This window comes from Carlito syrichta, unplaced genomic scaffold, assembly GCF_000164805.1.
Source record: "Carlito syrichta isolate Samal-C Ts95f unplaced genomic scaffold, Tarsius_syrichta-2.0.1 Scaffold315477, whole genome shotgun sequence".
Classification (NCBI taxonomy): Eukaryota; Metazoa; Chordata; class Mammalia; order Primates; family Tarsiidae; genus Carlito; species Carlito syrichta.
Window position 1 is genome coordinate 157,295 of NW_007259573.1, and position 18,107 is coordinate 175,401.

Consider the following 18,107-nt stretch of genomic DNA (forward strand, 5'->3'; position numbering starts at 1 on the left):
GTTTTTCTTAACAAGTATTGTATTTAACCATAAGTATGGGGAACTGATTTTTTTCTTTTTTTAGAATCATGGCTGATTATTGGTATTCCTTCTTTTTTGAATATTTAGGCTGAGCTCGGGGGCTCATGCCTGTAATCTAGTGCTTTGGGAGGCTAAGGCGGGAGGATTGCTTGAGTCCAGAAGTTCAAGACCAGCCTGACCAACACATTGAGACCATGTCGCTTTAAAAATAATTTTTTTTAAATTAGCAAGTTGTGGTGGTGTACACCGGTAGTCCTAGCTACTCAGGAGACTGAAGCAGGAGAATCCCTTGAGCCCAGGAGTTTGAGGCTGCAGTGAGCTATGATTGTGCCACTGTTCTCCAGGCTGGGCAACAGAGGGAGAACCTGTCTCTACATAAAAATAAAAATGAATATTTTAATAAATAGTCAAGCTGAACGTGGTGGTACATGCCAGTAGTCCCAGCTACTTGGAAGGCTGAGGCAGGAGGATTGCTTGAGCTCAGGAATTTGAGAGTACCTGTGCAAAATAGGGAGATCTTGGTCTCTATTTTAAAAACACACAAAAAAATATAAATACCCGTGTTACTTATTTCAGTGAAAGGAGAGCAAAGAGTGTATCCTTAGAGTAATAAATGTATAAATATAAACTATTTAATTTAGCTGATTTCGGTGGCTTATGCCTATATCCCAACACTTTGGGAGGCAGAGGTGAGAGGATTGCCTGAGCCCATGGGTTCGAGACCAGCCTGGGCAACTTGGTGAGACCTTGTCTCTACAATAATTTTTTTTTTTTTTAATTAGCCAGTTGTGGTGGCATATGCCTGTAATTCCAGCTACTTTGAAGGCTGAGATGGAAGGGTCTCCTGAGCCCAGCAGGTCGAGGCTATAGTAGCTGTGAGCATGACGGTGTACTCCAACCTGGGCGACAGAGTGAGAACCTGACTCAAAAAAAATAAAACAAAAACTATTTGCTTTAGTATAAAAGTATTGTTTTAACTCCACTAACTCAGCCGTGAAAGTAAGCATTGTTCCAGATACCCAAACCTTAAATGGATTTAGGCTGATTGAGCAGAATCCTGTTGGAGCAGGGACTGTCATAGCCAAGGTCTGGGCACTTAGTATCTCCGCTAATCTGCTTATTGCACAGGAAGTGTGAGAGAACCAACGTGCAGATTTCAAATGCTGGGTGCCACGGAGTGAGGTCCAAGTGTTGTGGATACTGTGGTGAATGAGCTGCAAATATTCATTAGCTTCATGTTCATAGGGACCATATATTTTAGTGATTAGATTAAATTAAGATCTAAATTTTTAAAAAGATGCTTTAAATAGTGATACATAGTATCAAGGAATTAAAGCAACATCATTGTTAAAGAATATGACAGCAAGGATAATTTTCAGGCGTTACTTTGAGATGAGTGCCCATAAAATGTGTTGTCCAAATGGGAACTCTTTAGAGAGGACATAGGGGCACTTGTAATAAGCCACATGGTCATCCTTCCTTGAAGAGAAAACATTTGAACTGAGACCTGCAACCTGCAGTGGAGGTACCATGGGGGCCATGGGGGCCAGGGAAGAGAGTTCCCTGAGAGAGAGGCCCCAGCTGGGCTAGGTCATGGTTTACTAGGCAACGTTTTGGGGGAAGATAAAGCAGATAAAAGGACTACCACAGCAGCCTTTGTGCAGCTCCAGGGGCCACCATCCACATGATGCTTTTTGGTGATGGCTCTTATGTTTTTAATGAACATCCACAAGTCAAGCAAGCAAGATTATTTCAGATAATGCTGTTTTAAAGGAAATAAAACAGGACTGTGTGAAACTGATGGTTTAGGAGCATATTTAGATATTGAATGGGGAATCTGAATAGGTGGATTGTAACCTGTCGGATTTGGAATAGCCCAGGTCATTTTTCAGAGATCCAGCTTTTGGGCGAAGTTTCTGGTTTGGTGACATTTTAGGCACCTTCCCTTTTTATGGAATCTTGTGAAATAACGGATTGAGTTGGGTATGGTAGTAGACCTAACTCGACAAAATGTTTGGTAAGCAAAGCTTAGGATGGTGATGTTTTACATTTATCTGACTTCTGAATTGATAAATTGGTGACACTGAAAGTAAAAAATAAATTGCCAGTATTAAAAAGCATGAGATTCCAGAAAAGATACAAATGAAAATTTTTGTTGGGGTTTTTATGTAATTTCATCCTCATTTAAAGAATCACATTTGCATGTGATTAAAATCATTGCCACTTGAGATCCTTTGCTGTTTAGTGAATGATTTTAGTATATGCCTTAAATTCATAGGTGCTTTTATTTGTAAGGATTTTCACATGTATTATTAGCTCATTTGTCCTTGAGATGTAAAAAGGATCAAGAATTGGTGAAATACTGATTTTAGAAATAAGATAATTACCTGGCCGGGCTCGGTGGCTCAGCCTGTAATCCCGCGCCTTTGGGAGGCTGAGGTGAGTGGATTGCCTGAGCCCACGGGTTCGAGACCCACCTGGGCAGCAAGAGCTCATCTCTACAATAAATCAAAAAATCAGCCAGGCATGGTAGTGCATGCCTGCAATTCTGGCTACTTGGAAGGCTGAGGCGGAAGGATCGCCAGAGCCCAGCAGGTCAAGGCTGCGGTGGCCGGAAGCGGCCACTGCACTCCAGTCTGGGTGACAGAGTGAGACTCCAACTCAAAAAAAAAAAGATAATTACCTGAAATTGGTCATAAATTAAGCTTTTTTAGGTAGTCTCAAATAACTCTTTGAATAGAGTCCTAGGAGGCTGAGTTTATAGAATAGCATATTTGTTACATTTGTTTTATTTTCTCAGCCAAGTAATCTGCAGAGCCCTTATAATATTCTTATTTCATTTTGTTTGTTTTGTTAATTGAGAGTATTTATAATTATGACTTGAAAGTTGGAATAATGCAAAATTTTCAAGCTGATTGGGATTGTTTAAACTAGACCACATTTTGAAATTGATTCCTCATTGAGCTACCTTTTATGATCCCTGTAGTTCTTGTACCTTGGTAAGAAGAGTTATTTGGTTGTCTTTTTTTTTTTTAATGAGAACTTAAGTTGGGATTTGGATATGTTAAGTATACATTTCATGCAGTGACATTATTATTTAGCCTGAGTGCAATGGCTAATGCCTGTAATCCCAGCACTTTGTGAGCCAGAAGCAAAACAGTTGTCTAAACCCAGTAGTTCAAGACCAGCCTGGGCAACATCTCATGTCTACAATTTAAAAAAAAAATTAGCCGAATGTGGTGGCACATGCCTGTAGCTCCAGCTACTTGGCAGATTGAGGCAGAAGGATCGTTTGAGCCCTGCAGGTCGAGTCTATGGTAGCCATGATTGATTGTGCCACTGCATTTCAGCCTGAGTGACAGAGTGAGACTCTGACTCCGAAAATATATATATTATTATTAACATCTGTCCCTTATTTTAGAGTGTGGTGTACATGTGAGGATTTACTGCATAAGTAAATCGCATGCAGTCGAGGTTTGGACTCTTAGCAGGCTCTCTCTCCCCCAGTAGTGGACCTGGTACCTAGTATGTTGCCATGCACACACCCCCATCCCTCCTCCCTCTCCCTTCCCTAGCAGTGTCCAGCATCTTTAAGACTACTGCTTTAAGCAGAGTTTTATTTAGTGTCTGTGTGTGTGTGTGTGTGTGTGTGTGTGTGTGTGTGTGTGTGTATACACACACACACCATTGCTGGCTTAGAGAAAAGGTAAACTACTTTTTTCATACAACCTGTTCTGAATTCTAATAATGCAGAACTATGTATTGATTGGTGTTTACAGTTGTTTTACTTTAGTGTCATTGAATGCCATGTATTCATTCTCATTTATAATATGTTTTTATAGTGTTTTCAAAAATAAGCTTTTTAAAAAGCATGCTTAATGTATTTACAAAAATTGTATGAAGAAAACTGTACTTGAGCATCTTAATTTTAAAGGGAAAGTAAAACTGTTTGAATTTTGTACCCTGAAATATAATTGTATTAAGTGAACAAATTATTTTTTCCAGGCAGACTCCAGGTTAAAAGCGCTTAATGCAACATTCAGAGTGAAAAACCCAGACAAGTAAGGTTTTGTTTTAATAACAGTTACAGTGTTGTTTTGAATGGTGCCTATCAATCTATATAATTTTTCATTTCTGAATGTATGCACTTTATTTGCTAAATATTTTACATAGTAATTCACATTTAGTGAGATCCTTTTGAAGGCTGAAACTGAATTTGAAATTTGGTAACTTAATTGGGTTTAAGGTTGTAAGCAACTGAAGTTTTAGAAAATTAAATCACTGCTTTTTTTTAAAAGAAAGATTTATTAAATATTGTTGAAGGTATAAGAAAAATGAGAAAAGTAATTTTAATTTTATAGTTTTTATGTGACTTTGCTTGTCAAATATGTACAGAGCTCAGATAAGAAAAGTATATATTTAATCATAAACTGTCTATTTTGTATACCAAGGAAACTTGGTAGATAAATGCATACTAGCGTAACAATTTCATGAAGATACATTTATATGACAAATAGTTGACTTTATTAATGTCAGTTGGTGTGAGAGCATTTCTATGTTAAAAGGAAGCCAGTGTATTTCAGAAATGACCTTCCTTAGGATGAAACCTATGTATTTGAGATTTTGGGTTGCTCAGCGGTGGTTTATTCAGGCTCTTCATTATGTGGGGCTTCATGGGCAATTTAGCTTAGCTAGAGGAGTTTTTTAGTGAGGTATGCGCTTAGGTAGATGAAGCTTTTTGTTTTGGGGGACAAACTTTATGAGGTCTATTAGAATTTCTCTAGTGAATCCTTCAGCATTTTCTATGTTGTGTAAATTCTTATCAAAGGCTAAATTTGTGTATTTTGATCATCTATCATACCTGACTTTATAAATCATAACATATTAGTAATAATGCCTCTGATTCTTAATATACATTTTGAACATAAAATATAAATGAATATTTTTATGTTTTGGTAATTAGGAAGTTGTGATGGTAACTGTTGAGGTTTTTGTTTTGTTTTGTTTTGTTTTTGAGTCACAGACCCACTCTGTCATCCTGGCTGGAGAGCAGTGACATGCTCACAGTGCCTGCAGCATCGATCTGCTGGACTTGGGCAATCCTTCTGCCTCAGCCTTCCAAATAGCTGGAACCACAGATATGCACCACCACGCCTGGCTAATTTCTTTTTTTTTTTTTGAGTTGGAGTCTTACTTCATCACCCAGGCGGAAGTGCTGTGGCATGCTCATGGCCACCCCAACATCGAACCTGCTAGACTCTGGCGATCCTTTCACCTCAGCCTTTCAAGTAGCCAGAGCTACAGGCGCACACTACCATGCCCAGCTAATTTTTTGATTTTTTGTAGAGATGAGGTCTTACCAAGTTGCTGAGACTGGTCTTGAACCCCTGGGCTCAGGCAGTCCTCTTGCCTCTGCCTTACCACGTTGCCCAGGCTGGTCTTGAACCCACTGGCCCAGGCAGTCTTCTCACTTCAGCCTCCCAAAGTGCTGGGATTACAGACTTGAGCTACCACGCCCAGCCCAATGGCTAATTTTTTGATGTATTATAGAGATGGAAGTGTCACCAAGTTGCTGAGACTGGTCTTGAACCCCTGGGCTCAGGCAGTCCTCTTGCCTCTGCCTTCCAAAGTTCTGGGATTACAGGTGTGAGCCATTGCACCTGCCCAAGGTTTTTAGTTTTTAATAGGCTTTATTTTTTATACCAGTTTTAGGCCTAGCAGTTTTAGCAACATGAGTGGAAAGGACTGAGAGTTTCCAAGTGCCTTCTGTCTCCACATCCACACAGACCCACCACTGTCAACACCCCATACCAGAGGGCTTATATTTGTTACTGTTGATGAGCCTACATTGACACAGCATTGTCACCCAAGGTCCATGATTTACATTGGGGTTCACTCTTGGTGTTGGATATTCTGTGAGTTTGGACAAATGAGTAATGAATAATGTATCCACCATTATAGTGTCATATGAATAGTTTTATTGTCCTAAAAATCCTCTGTGTTCCACCTGTACATCTTTTTCTTCCCCCAACCCCTGGCGACCACTGATGATCTTACTGTCTCCGTAGATTTTTATTTTCCAGAGTATCATGTCATATAGTATGTAGATTGGCTTCTTTAATTTCATAATATGCAGCTAAGGTTCCATTGAGGTTTTTATGTGTTATAATAATATGCATGGTGCCGGGCTCAGTGGCTCAGCCTGTAATCCCGCACCTTTGGGAGGCTGAGGTGAGTGGATTGCCTGAGCCTGCAGGTTCGAGACCCACCTGGACAACGAGACCTCATCTCTACAATAAATCAAAAATTCAGCCGGGCGTGGTATCGTGCGCCTGTAATTCTGGCTACTCAGAAGGCTGAGGCAGAAGGATCGCTGGAGCCCAGCAGTTCGAGGCTGTGGTGGCCGGGAGCGGCCACTGCACTCCAGTCTGGGTGACAGAGTGAGACTCCAACTCAAAAAAAAAAAATAATAATAATAATATGCATGGCATATAAGAGATGTTCTCCAAACTAAGAACTAAGATTATAAATCACCTTCAGAAAAAGCTGTGGAAAACTTAAAGCTAAGTTTTTGACCTTAGTGGCTGAACATTCATTAGAGAATCCTGTAGATACTATTTTTAAATACTTTAATATTAATATTTTGATAATTTGTATTTTTCAATTTAATGAAAATGATTTTGATAAAGAAAATGTGTCTAATTTTTCTATTTATTGTAGAGACGAGACCTTGCCATGTTGCCCAGGCTGGTCTGGAACTCCTGGGCTCGAGCAATCCTCACCTCAGTCTCCCAAAGTGCTAGGAATTACAGGCATGAGCTACCATGCCCAGCTTGTGATGCCTTTTGTGTGTGTGTGTGTGTGTGTGTGTGTGTGTATTTTAGAGTTGTGGGGTCCAAGTGGGGATTTATTACATAAGTAGGTTGCATGCAGGTTGAGTTTGGGCTTTTAGCAGGCCCTCTCTCCCCCGATAGTGGACCAGATATCCAGTGTGTTGCCACATGCCCCCTCCTCCACCCTCCCTCCCCTTAGCAGTGTCCAGCATCTGCCAATCCTACCCTTGCACTAGTGTGACCAATGTTCAGGGCCCACTTATGAAAGAACATGTGGTTCTTTGTTTCTGTGATAGTTCACTTAGCGTGATGGTCTTCAATTATGTTCTTGTTAAAGTGTATAATTGGTCTATACTTTAGTAGTATAATTTGTTTGCCTTAAATTCTAGATAATTGTATACATTGGTCACTGTTATATCAGCAGATTCTTTTTTTTTAGTATCTTGAAGCTTAACTTGAAATCTTTTTTTTTTTTGAGTTGGACTCTCACTCTGTCACTCCGGCTAGAGTGCAGTGGCACGCTCATGGCCACTTTCAGATGATCCTTCTGCCTCAGCCTTCTAAGTAGCTGGAACCACAGGTGTGTGCTAATATAACCAGCTAATTTTTAAAATTTATTGTAGAGATGAGGTCTTGCCAAGTGCTCAGGTTGGTCTTGAACCTCTGGGCTCTGACAGTCCTCTTGCCTCTGCCTCATAAGTTTTTTTTTTGTTTTTTTTTTGAGACAGAGACTGGACCTCTGTTGCCCAGGCTGGAGTGCAGTAGTGTGATCATAGTTCACTGCAGCCTTGAACTCCTGGGCTCAAGTGATCCTCCTGCCTCAGCTTCCCAACCTCCTAGTTGGGATAACAGATGTGAACCACTGCACCCAGCTTAGATTCTTGATATGTAGAATCTCAGAGATTCTAGGTCTAGCTGGCCCAGTAGATTATTATTCATATCATTATTAAAATATTTTACATCACTAAAATAGTTTTATTCTATTTTTTCTTAAGATCCAGAAAACCAGAGAGATTGTTTCATAGTGTTTCAAAATGTTTCTTCTAGCACTTGTTTCATTCATGTTTATCTTTTTCCAAACTAGACATTAAGAGCAGTAAGGAGGGCAACCCTCTTGAGTTCCCTCCCAGTATGGGACCTTTTCTGTCCTCTCAGTAAATCCTGCTTTCTTAAAAACAAACAAACAAACAAACAAACAAAAACAGTGATGGAGAGGACCTGGTGTCTTCTTCTTTGTGGCTGTAGATGCTCTATTAATCTGTTTGCATTGCATTAATTGTGTGTGTGTGTGTGTGTGTGTGTTTTGTTGTTTTTGAGATGGAGTCTTACTATGTTGCCTAGGCTGGTCTTGAACTCCTGGGCTCAAGTAACCCTCTAGCCTCAGGCTCCCAAATAGCTAGGACTCTACACATGTACCACCACCTGGCTTGTATGTTTTTCTTGAAAGATTTGCCCAAGGTTTATCTACATTTATTGAGCTCCTTGTATTGTCGCAAATAAACTAAATAAAAATCTAGGTGGTAATCTGACCAGATTCTGTAAGTAACGTATTATTTACATAGTCATTTTATTTTATTTTTATTTTTTATTTTTTGAGTTATAGTCTCACTCTGTCACCCAGACTGGAGTGCAGTGGCTACTTCCGGCCACCACAGCCTCAACCTGCTGGGTTCCAGTGATTCTTCCGCCTTAGCCTTCCAAGTAACTGGAACTACAGGCGCCTGCTACCACGCCCAGCTAATTTTTTATTTATTGTAGAGATGAGGTCTTGCCAAGTTGCCCAGGCGGGTCTCGAACCCGTGGGCTCAGGCAATCCACTCATGTCAACCTCCCAAAGCACGGGATTACAGGCTGAGCCACCGAGCCCGGCTACATAGTCATTTTAAAATCTGTCTCTAGTAGAAATAAACAGTGCTAGCCACACATGTACTGTGCTGCCTGGCACAGTAGAAACTTCATCTATTGTGGCTTTAGTTGCCAGTTTTTCTTGGCTAAAAAGGAAATCTATGTGTCTTAAGTATTTAAATAATAAATAAAATCATAGTTTTCTTCTTTAAAAAGAAAACCCAGGGTACATAGATAATAAAGTTTATGATTTTAGGTTATTCTTTGAGTTTCTAAGCTATCAGGTCCTATCATTTTCCTATGCTGAGTTTGGGGACAGGAAGTATGGATAGAAGAAATGTATGCCGTGAGCTTTCTTCAAGGAGCTCATTGACGTACCACATTAGGGTTTCTTACAGATAGGTGGGGGCAAGAACTGGAAGGAGAGGAGATGGGGAGTGGACTGGCATTTATTATTTCTAGCAGCCACTCAGGCTGCCAGAATTCATTGAGTTTCTTTTCTTTCAAGGCTTTATCTTAGGTAATAGTTGCTTGTACAAGTTGTAAAGAAGTATTTGAGAAATCTGTATACTTGAAATACTTTCAGTTTAGTAAAGTAGAGAAAACTATAGCCATGTGAGAATAAGAAAACCATTCAAAATAGATACTAAACTGTATTGGTGCCATTAAGCTTTGAGATTGGAGAGAGGCATTCTGAGATGTTGATGAAGGTTATTTTCAACATGAGTCTTTAATAATTGATGAGATTTGAATAAAAGAGGCACCTGTCCAGGCTTAAAAGGGAAGATGACAAAAGTAAGTAAAAGTGAAATATGGAGAATAAAGGAAAGCATAGAACCTGGAGTGATAATAGAAATCTTTTGAAGAGAATAGGAAATAAGGCTGGATGAGGCTGTGGGACATAATAGGTTTTGACAACCTCAGACTGCAGTCATTAATATGCTTTACATGTTGATTTTTACATGGCTCGAAGACAAGGATTTTAGATAGTATTTTCGGAGGGACGTTTTATATCATCTCCCTAGTCTGGTTTGTCTTTGTTTGTTTGTTTTTTGATTTTTTTTTTTTTTGAGTCAAAGTCTCACTGTCACCCAGGCTGGAGTATAGTGGCACACTCACGGCCATCGTAGCCTCGAGCTGCTGGGCTCAGGAGATCCTTCCTCCTCAGCCTTCCAAGTAGCTGGAACTACAGGTGCGCACCACCATACCTGGCTAATTTTTTTATTTATTGTAGAGACAAGGTCTCACCGTGTTGCCCAGGCTAGTTTCCAACCTGTGGGCTCATGCAGTTCTCTGACTTCAGCCTCCCAAAGTGCTGGGATTACAGGAGTGAGTCACCATGCCTGGCAGTGGATTGTCTTTTTTAAACTCTCTCCTTTCAAGTGAAACTACAGCATTCTGACATTATTATATATGATTTTTAGTCTTCAATATCTCTCTGAGAGTATCTAATCATTGAGGATAAGAATACCTAATCATCGAGGATAGCATTCCTTATCTTAATATACAAACATTCTTGATTTTGACTTGTGCAAAGAAGTTAGACTGTCATTTCCAGAAAATTCATTCCTTCATTTCTTAAACACATGTTGTATCTAAAACTTGATAGAATTTTTAGCCTTGACCTTTAGTTTTCTGATTTCCCAGTAACTGGTTTTTCAAAAAAAAAAAATGCACATTTTGTCTTTGTCATTTAGGTATTTAGACTTTCTTAACCCTGACTTTCTGGTAATCTGATCACCTGGGGATGCTTGTCACCTCCCCCCCTTCAAAAAGAGATTCTACCACTCTGCCAATCTGATAGAGAAACTATAGTGTGCCTTAAAAATTCTATGACCAAAGATGGTAGGATCTTTTCTATTCCAGAAACCTCTGGTTTGCCTAATTTAAGTGTTCTGAGACTTACTCTGTGTGTTCTTATAAATTTCTCATTACCAAATATGACAACTAAGTATTTTATAGTCATACCAGCTCCAAAGTTGGGAAGCTGAAAAACAAAGTTTTTAGGGAATCTTATCAAGTCTGAAGAAGCTCTAGAAGACCTAATCATATGTGGGACCCAGCACACGAAGATCAGATCAAGAGGAGATAGAGTTTACCAAACAATTTGCCTCTTAAAACTTAAATTCAAATCTTACCTGGGCATGGTGGCTCACACCTGTACTTCCAGCACTTTGGGAGTTAAGGTAGAGGCGGAAGTACTGCTTGAGGCTAGGAGTTTGAAACTACCCTGGGGTAACATAGCAGGACCCTTGTTTCTGCAGAAAATAAAAAAGTTAGGCATAGGGGACACACCTGTAGTCCCAGTTACTTGGGAGGCTGAAGTAAGAGGATAACTTGAGCGCAGGAGGTTGAGGCTGCAGTGTGCTAAGATCGTGCCACTTTGCTCCAGCCTGGGTGACAGAGCAAGACCTTGTCTCTAAAAAGGAAAACAAAAATTTTAAAAAGTAAAATACCGTGCCTTTGGGAGGCTGAGGTGAGTGGATTGCCTGAGCCCGCGGGTTCGAGACCCGCCTGGGCAGCGAGACCTCATCTCTACAATAAATAAAAAAATCAGCCGGGCGTGGTAGCGCATACCTGTAATTCCGGCTACTTGGAAGGCTGAGGTGGAAGAATCGCTGGAGCCCAGCAGGTCGAGGCTGTGGTGGCCAGAAGCGGCCACTGCACTCCAGTCTGGGCGACAGAGTGAGACTCCAACTCAAAAAAAAAAAGTAAAATAAATTCTAACCTTCTAAGGGAAAAGTATACAAGCTCAGTGCTAACCCTACACAAAGAAAGCAGTTATCTGAGATAAGATAATATGTATTTGAAAATTTTTTTCAGGGGCGGGGCACAGTGGCTCACACCTATAGTCCCAGCACTTTGGGAGGCCAAGGTGAGAGGATTACCTGAGCCCATGAGTTCAAGACCAGTCTGGGCAACTTGGCGAGACTTCGTCTCTACAAAAATCAAAAAATTAGCTGGGTGTGGTGGCACATGCCTGTAGTTCCAACTCCTTGGAAGGCTGAGTTGGAAGGATCACCTGAGCCCAGCAGGTTGAGGCTGTGGGCTTGAGTGTGCCACTACACTCCAGCCTGGGCAAAAGTGAGACTCCAGCTAAAAAAAAAATTTTTATTTCAAAAAACATTTTTGGGTTATATAACATATTCTCATGGTTCACCAGATATATATTTAGATTGATAGGTATGGAAAGGTTTTACTGTGATAAGTTTCATTTCTGTTCCTATTTATCCATTCCCAATCTCACTCTGCAAGGTTAAATACCTTATTAGCTTTTAGGTTTATATCTCTTTGAAATGTTATCTTACAAATACAAGCAAAATGAAAGAATATGTTTTCTACCTTCCATCTAGAATATAAAGAGAGCTCAGACACAGATTTGCATTCCACTTAATTGCAAGCAGTCTTGTTAACCTTTTTATCCCTGAATTACTTTTATCCCTGAAAAACACTGCCTTGAGGGTAATGCGAGTAGTAGAAGTTAAATATTTTCTATAATGGCTGGGTGTGGTGGCTCCTGCCTATAATCCTGTAATCCCAGCATTTTGGGAAGCTGAGGTGGGAGGATCACTAGAGGCCATGAGCTCAAGACCAGGCTGGGTGAGATTCCTAAGTCTACAAAATTTTTTTTCGAAATTAGCTAAGTGTGGTGGTGTACCCTGTTGTTCTGGCTACTCAGGAGGCTGAGGCAGGCATTTGAGGTTACAGTGAGCTATGATCATACCACTGCACTTCAACCTGGGTGACAGGAGACCCTGTTTCTATTTTTTTTTTTAAAGAAGTGTAACCCCAGGATTACCAGCATCTGAATCCTGTGGGTGATCTCGTTATAAATTCAGATTCCAGAGTCCCACTAAGGCTTCTGTGTATAAGTCTTGTGTTTATTCACACTCCTCTCCTTTTGTGAGACCCTCAGTAGTGTCTCACAAACATTTCAGGAATTCTTTGCATACCATAGGTGGGGATATAAGAGAGGGGTGAAGCAAGTGAGTACTGCAAAAGAAACATTAGGAGACTAGAGAGTAAAAGGAAAACCATGAGAAATTAACACTGAAAAGGGAACTGGTTTTTGAGAGAGGGTGATCTCGGCTGTTAAATTGCCAAGAGGATCAAGTAAGAGAACAAAAATGTGTCATTGGATCTTAGCAACATGAAAATAGTTGATGACTTTGTCAGGATTACTCTTCCACTGTACAGTGCTAGAGGCAAAAGCTGGATTCTAATAGGCCACGCTGTGAATGGTAAGGGAAGAAGTGTTTATTGCTAAGGAGATGATGCCTCTTGAAAGCTTGACTATAAAAGGGGAGGATATTGAGGGTGTTAGTAGCTGGGTGTGTTGTCAAAGGAGTATGTATGTATTTTAATTTAAGAGAGATCTGAGTTAATTGGAATGCTGGTGAGAAGAAGCTTGTAGAGAGAGGAAGTTAGGAGACAAGAATATGAGATGTAGCTGGGTTAGAATCCAGAGCATTGGATGTGAAGGAAGAAATGATGTGGATATGGGGAAGTTTGCAAGTTGATTGCCAGGAACTGAAGGTGGGAGTAATTCCCATCTGATGATGGCTTCTGTTTTATCTGTGAAACTTGGTTGTTTGGATAATGGCAGATGGTATATCAGAAGTTTTTGGTCTTTAGGGAGAATGGCAGTTAATAGATTAGGGAGACAAAGATTACTGAGCAGAATTAAAATTGAGGTTAGAGACCATGAGTTTATGGTTGCACCATTTGGGTTTGTTTGGGTTTTTTAGCACCATGAATTAATTTTTTATACCAACAATTTTTTCTCTCAGTCCCATGATGCTAAGTTATGAAGTATGATATTTTGGATTTCGGAATAAAGTATCATTTTATTTTAGAGCTTTTTGAATTTATATTGGCATGTAAATGTTTAAGCTCAGTATATGGTTAAATAGAATAAGTTTTATTATTCTCAGGAACTGCTGTTTTGTCTTTCAGTTTTTGACTGCTTGTTTTCACTGAAAAATGATGTTTTATTTGTTTTCTGTTTCAGGAGATTTACTGAACTAAAACACTACAGTGATGAACTACAGTCTGTCATCTCACATCTTCTTCGAGTCAGAGCTGTAAGGGGTCCCCAAGAGCTTTTGACACATGTTTATAAGTGCTTCTCATTTAATTATTGTGTTTTTAAGTAATGAATGATATTTGTGATGAATAACTGATCTGTACATTCAGATTTAGTTTGTTCATTGTCCATACTGCATTTTTTAAAAATGTGGTTGTTTGTCTCAAATAGCTTGAAGAATTTTAGCCAGTTGTTTTCTCTGAGGTTTATGATAGCATAATTGTTTTGTATCTTGTCAAAAGACCTGCCATTTCAGTGCTGGAATGTGAATAAGTGTAGGATTTTAGATCTACATATAATAATATACAATTTTAGGGTTTTTTTTAAGGTCTGTGAAGTAGTTTATGGATGTTAGGCAATCCATAATTCTACTAAATAAACTAATCTGGGGTAATAGTCTGAATGACAAAAAGAAAGAGAAATTGAAGAATAATCATTATACTAAGCCATGTAATTTGGCTGTAATAGACACAGAGAAAAATAATTTTTAGTAAATTAATGTATCTTGAAAATGTCCTAGAGGAAACCTTAGAACTTGCCTGTGATGAAGACTTTGAAAGAAACTGGGTTACCAGGTCTAGGATCACTTTTTGTGCTGAGTGAAATTCTCTTGAAATGAAATATATTGTCTGGGATTTGCTTAATAAAATAATCCACTGATGAGAAATGAAAGAGGGGGCAGTTTTAGATGAAACTAAATTGGCCACATAATTGTTAAATCGTGAAAGCTGGGTGTTGGGAAATGGTGATATATCCTTCTGTTCTCGATGCTTTCTGTATATTTCAGGATTTCTGTAATAATATAAAAAAGTGGGGGGGAGGGGGATGGGATTAACAGTAGCAAATATCTGTCTGGGGATGGGGAAACACCTCTTATCAACAGGATGCCTGAATGAAACGTAATTGTACACCTAACCCTTAACTGTACCCCACAAAACCATAATAAAAAATATTGATAAAAAAATAAAAAATTTTTAAAAAGAAAAGTAGAGTAAAGGGAAAATTATTCTGAAAATCCTCATAGTCTCCAGTTTAGCTGTTCAGAATATCACTGGACTCCTTAAATAAATAAGATAATTTCTAGGAACAGAAGAGGTGCCTGTGAGAATGATCAGGCTAGAGTCAAGACCTGGGTATTGGAAAGGACTGTGGATTAATGAGGGAAATTTCTGTCTTAGGTTGCTCTGAAATTACCCAGACAAATTAGGCACTGATTCTTGTGAGAAGCAGGGCTGGAAGACACACGTCTTTTGAACATTAGTTTTGCGTCTGCATTGTACACTTACTGCTTCTAGCTTTTCTTTTTAGGTGATTATTTAACCAGGTCTCGTACTCTCTTCCATGCTCAATATCTTAGTAGTGATAAAATGCTCAGCTTTTATGAAGGAGATTTGATATGGGGATCTAGAAAAAGCAGTGTTCTAGAATGACATTTTCCACTATGTATTCTTTGGAGTGCTCGCCCTGTAAGACGTTACCTATTGCCAATCATATCTCCCTTGAACAGTCATGATTCATATGAGGCATTAAAGGTCTAAAAAAGTCTTACAGGAAAAAAACAAAAAACCTTATTATCTCAATGTTTCCCAAATTTACTTGATGATGGCACCACTTAACAAAAGAGAAAAAAATTAACAAGTACTCTACAGAACACTCAAAATAATTGGGAAGTGATATCCTAGAGAAATGAGCTCAGAGGTTTGGGGACAACCCTGAAGAGTTTCAAGTGGAAATAGGACTGTGCACTTTGTCCTGAAATCTGAGTCTAATGCAGGGGTCAGAACACTGAGGACCAAATAACAAATATTTTCGGCTTTGTTGGCTCTGGTGTTCCCTGTGGCATCTGTTCAGCTCAGCTGTGAAAGCAGCCACAGGCAGTACTAACATGAACGAGCTTGCCTGTGCACCAAGAAGATGTTTTTAAAAATCAGGCAGCAGACCTGAAGTGTACTGAGTCCTAGGCTAGTGTGTATGTGTTTCCTCAGAGCAGGCCGAGGACAGATGGAAAACATTCTATGATCTTCTTACACTTGCTTCAGTATCTGCAGTGGTGGTTCTTTCACTGTAAGCCAAAGTCTCCAAAGGGTTCAGATTTGTTGTACAGCTAATGCCTAATCCCTCAAATTATTCCTGTTTAAAAGTAAGGTCAGGGAGATGATTTTTTTTTTTTTTTTTTTGAGTTGGAGTCTCACTATCATCCAGGCTGGAATGCAGTGGCTTGCTCACTGCCTGCCACTGCAGACTCAACCTGCTGGGCTCAGGTGACAGCTTTCCAAGTAGCTGGAACTGCAGGCGCATGCCACCATGACTGGCTAGTTTTTTTATTTATTGTAGAGATAAGGTCTCTCCAAGTTGCCCAAGCTGGTCTTGAACCATGAGCTCAGGAAATCCTCTCACTTTGACCTTCGAGAGTTCTGAGATTACAGGCCTGAGCCACTGTGCCCAGCCTAGTTTTTTGATTTTTTGTAGAAATGAGGTCTCGCCAAGTTGCCCAGGCTGATCTTGAACCTGTGAACTCAGGGAGTCCTCTCACCTCGGCCTTCCAAAGTGCTGGAATTATAGGCGTGAGCCACCATGCCCGGCCCAGAGATAATTTATTTTTAAAGCATACATTTAGAAAATGTATACCAGAAAATTCTTTTAGGGTTTTATGCAGGATTTGCCCTTGGTCTTCCAGTTCATATCCCTAACACTTTGGGGGAAAGTAAAGCAAATTAATTACCACATGTGGTATTTTGTTTTATCTTTTGCAAAATTGTGTGAATGGTTAGGCAATATATTTTTCATCTCAGTGATCTAAATTATAATTCTGTTGTAATAAAATAGCTAATGTGTTTGTTGTTTAGAAGGAATTATCTTTTGACAAAGTAGCATAGAAGGTATGACGCGTGTATTCTGCATTTAGTATAAAATGATACATCAATCAAATTGAAGATGTTTATATTCTTTCCGTCGGTAAATTCCACTTGGCTCGGTGGCTCAGCCTGTAATCCCAGCACTTTGGGAGGCTGAGGTGAGTGGATTGCCTGAGCCTGTGGGTTTGAGACCTGCCTGGGCAAGTTGGTGAGACCTCATCTCTACAATAAATAAAAAAATTAGCTGGGCATAGTAGCGCACGCCTGTAGTTTCAGCTACTTGGAAGGCTGAGGCGGAAGGATCACTGGAGCCCAGCAGATCGAGGCTGCGGTGGCCGGGAGTGGCCACTGCACTCCAATCTGGGCGACAGAGTGAGACTCCAACTCAAAAAAAAAAAAGTAGAGAAATTTGTTACAAGAAAACAGTCTAGCCGGGCTGGGTGGCTCAGTCTGTAATCCCAGCACTTTGGGAGGCCGAGGCGAGTGGATTGCCTGAACTCGCAGGCATGAACTTTCATAGTTCATGACGAGACCTCGTTTCTACAGTAAATCAAAAATTAGCCGGGCATGGTAGCGTGCACCTGTAGTTCCAGTTACTCGGAAGGCTGAGGCGGAAGGATCGCCGGAGCCCAGCAGGTTGAGGCTGCGGTGGCCGGGAGCGGCCACTGCACTCCAGTCTGGGTGACAGAGTGAGACTCAAACTCAAAAAAAAAAAAAGAAAACAGTCTAAAGGAAAAAGCCTTACTCTCAGAGATGCTTATTACAACAATATAATTTTGAAAAATTAGGAATAGCTTAATACCCAAAAGGGAATGCTTATATGTTTTGTACACTACTTCAGTGGAATTTTATGCAGCTATTTAAAGTGGTGTTTCTTAAAGGTAATACTAATAAGATAGATAAGCGTTTTACCACTCTTGCTATAGGAAATTTAAAAACTATACATAGAAAGAATATGGAAATATAAGATGATAGATATGGTAAGAATACTAGTTTTTTGTTGTTGTTTTGGTGGGCTAGAGTTTTTGGGAGATTGTTTTTTCTTCTTCATTTTTTCCCAGTTTATTGTATTAAGCATAGTTTTTTTGTTTTGTATTTGTCTGTGTTTTTAAGGAGAATATAATTTTGACCTGAAAGCAATTTCTGTTAAAAATTTATTTCAGAGAGTAGCAGATCGACTCTACGGTGTATATAAAGTGCATGGGAATTATGGACGAGTTTTCAGGTAAGCATTATGCAAACTTTAAAAATAACAATTAGCTTTGTGCCTAGAAATAATAATTATTTTAAATCATTGAGTCTGGAGAGAAGGTTAGTTTTTTAAAATAATGTCCTATACCCGGACTCAGTGGCTCAACCTGTAATCCCGCGCCTTTGGGAGGCTGAGGTGAGTGGATTACCTGAGCCTGTGGGTTCGAGACCCGCCTGGCAGTGAGACCTCATCTCTACAATAAATCAAAATGAGCC

General features: G+C 39.7%; 1 protein-coding gene across 2 annotated transcripts in view; it reads left to right on the forward strand.

The window, feature by feature from the left end:
• Window positions 1–18,107, forward strand: part of SNX4 (sorting nexin 4) — an 80,134-nt gene that overhangs the window by 29,810 nt on the left and 32,217 nt on the right. For both annotated transcript variants that reach the window (XM_008072872.1, XM_021706360.1), the window contains 3 exons: window positions 4,027–4,082; window positions 13,711–13,783; window positions 17,804–17,865. In XM_008072872.1, the coding sequence (XP_008071063.1) occupies window positions 4,027–4,082; window positions 13,711–13,783; window positions 17,804–17,865 (191 nt within the window). The remainder of the gene's footprint in view (window positions 1–4,026; window positions 4,083–13,710; window positions 13,784–17,803; window positions 17,866–18,107) is intronic.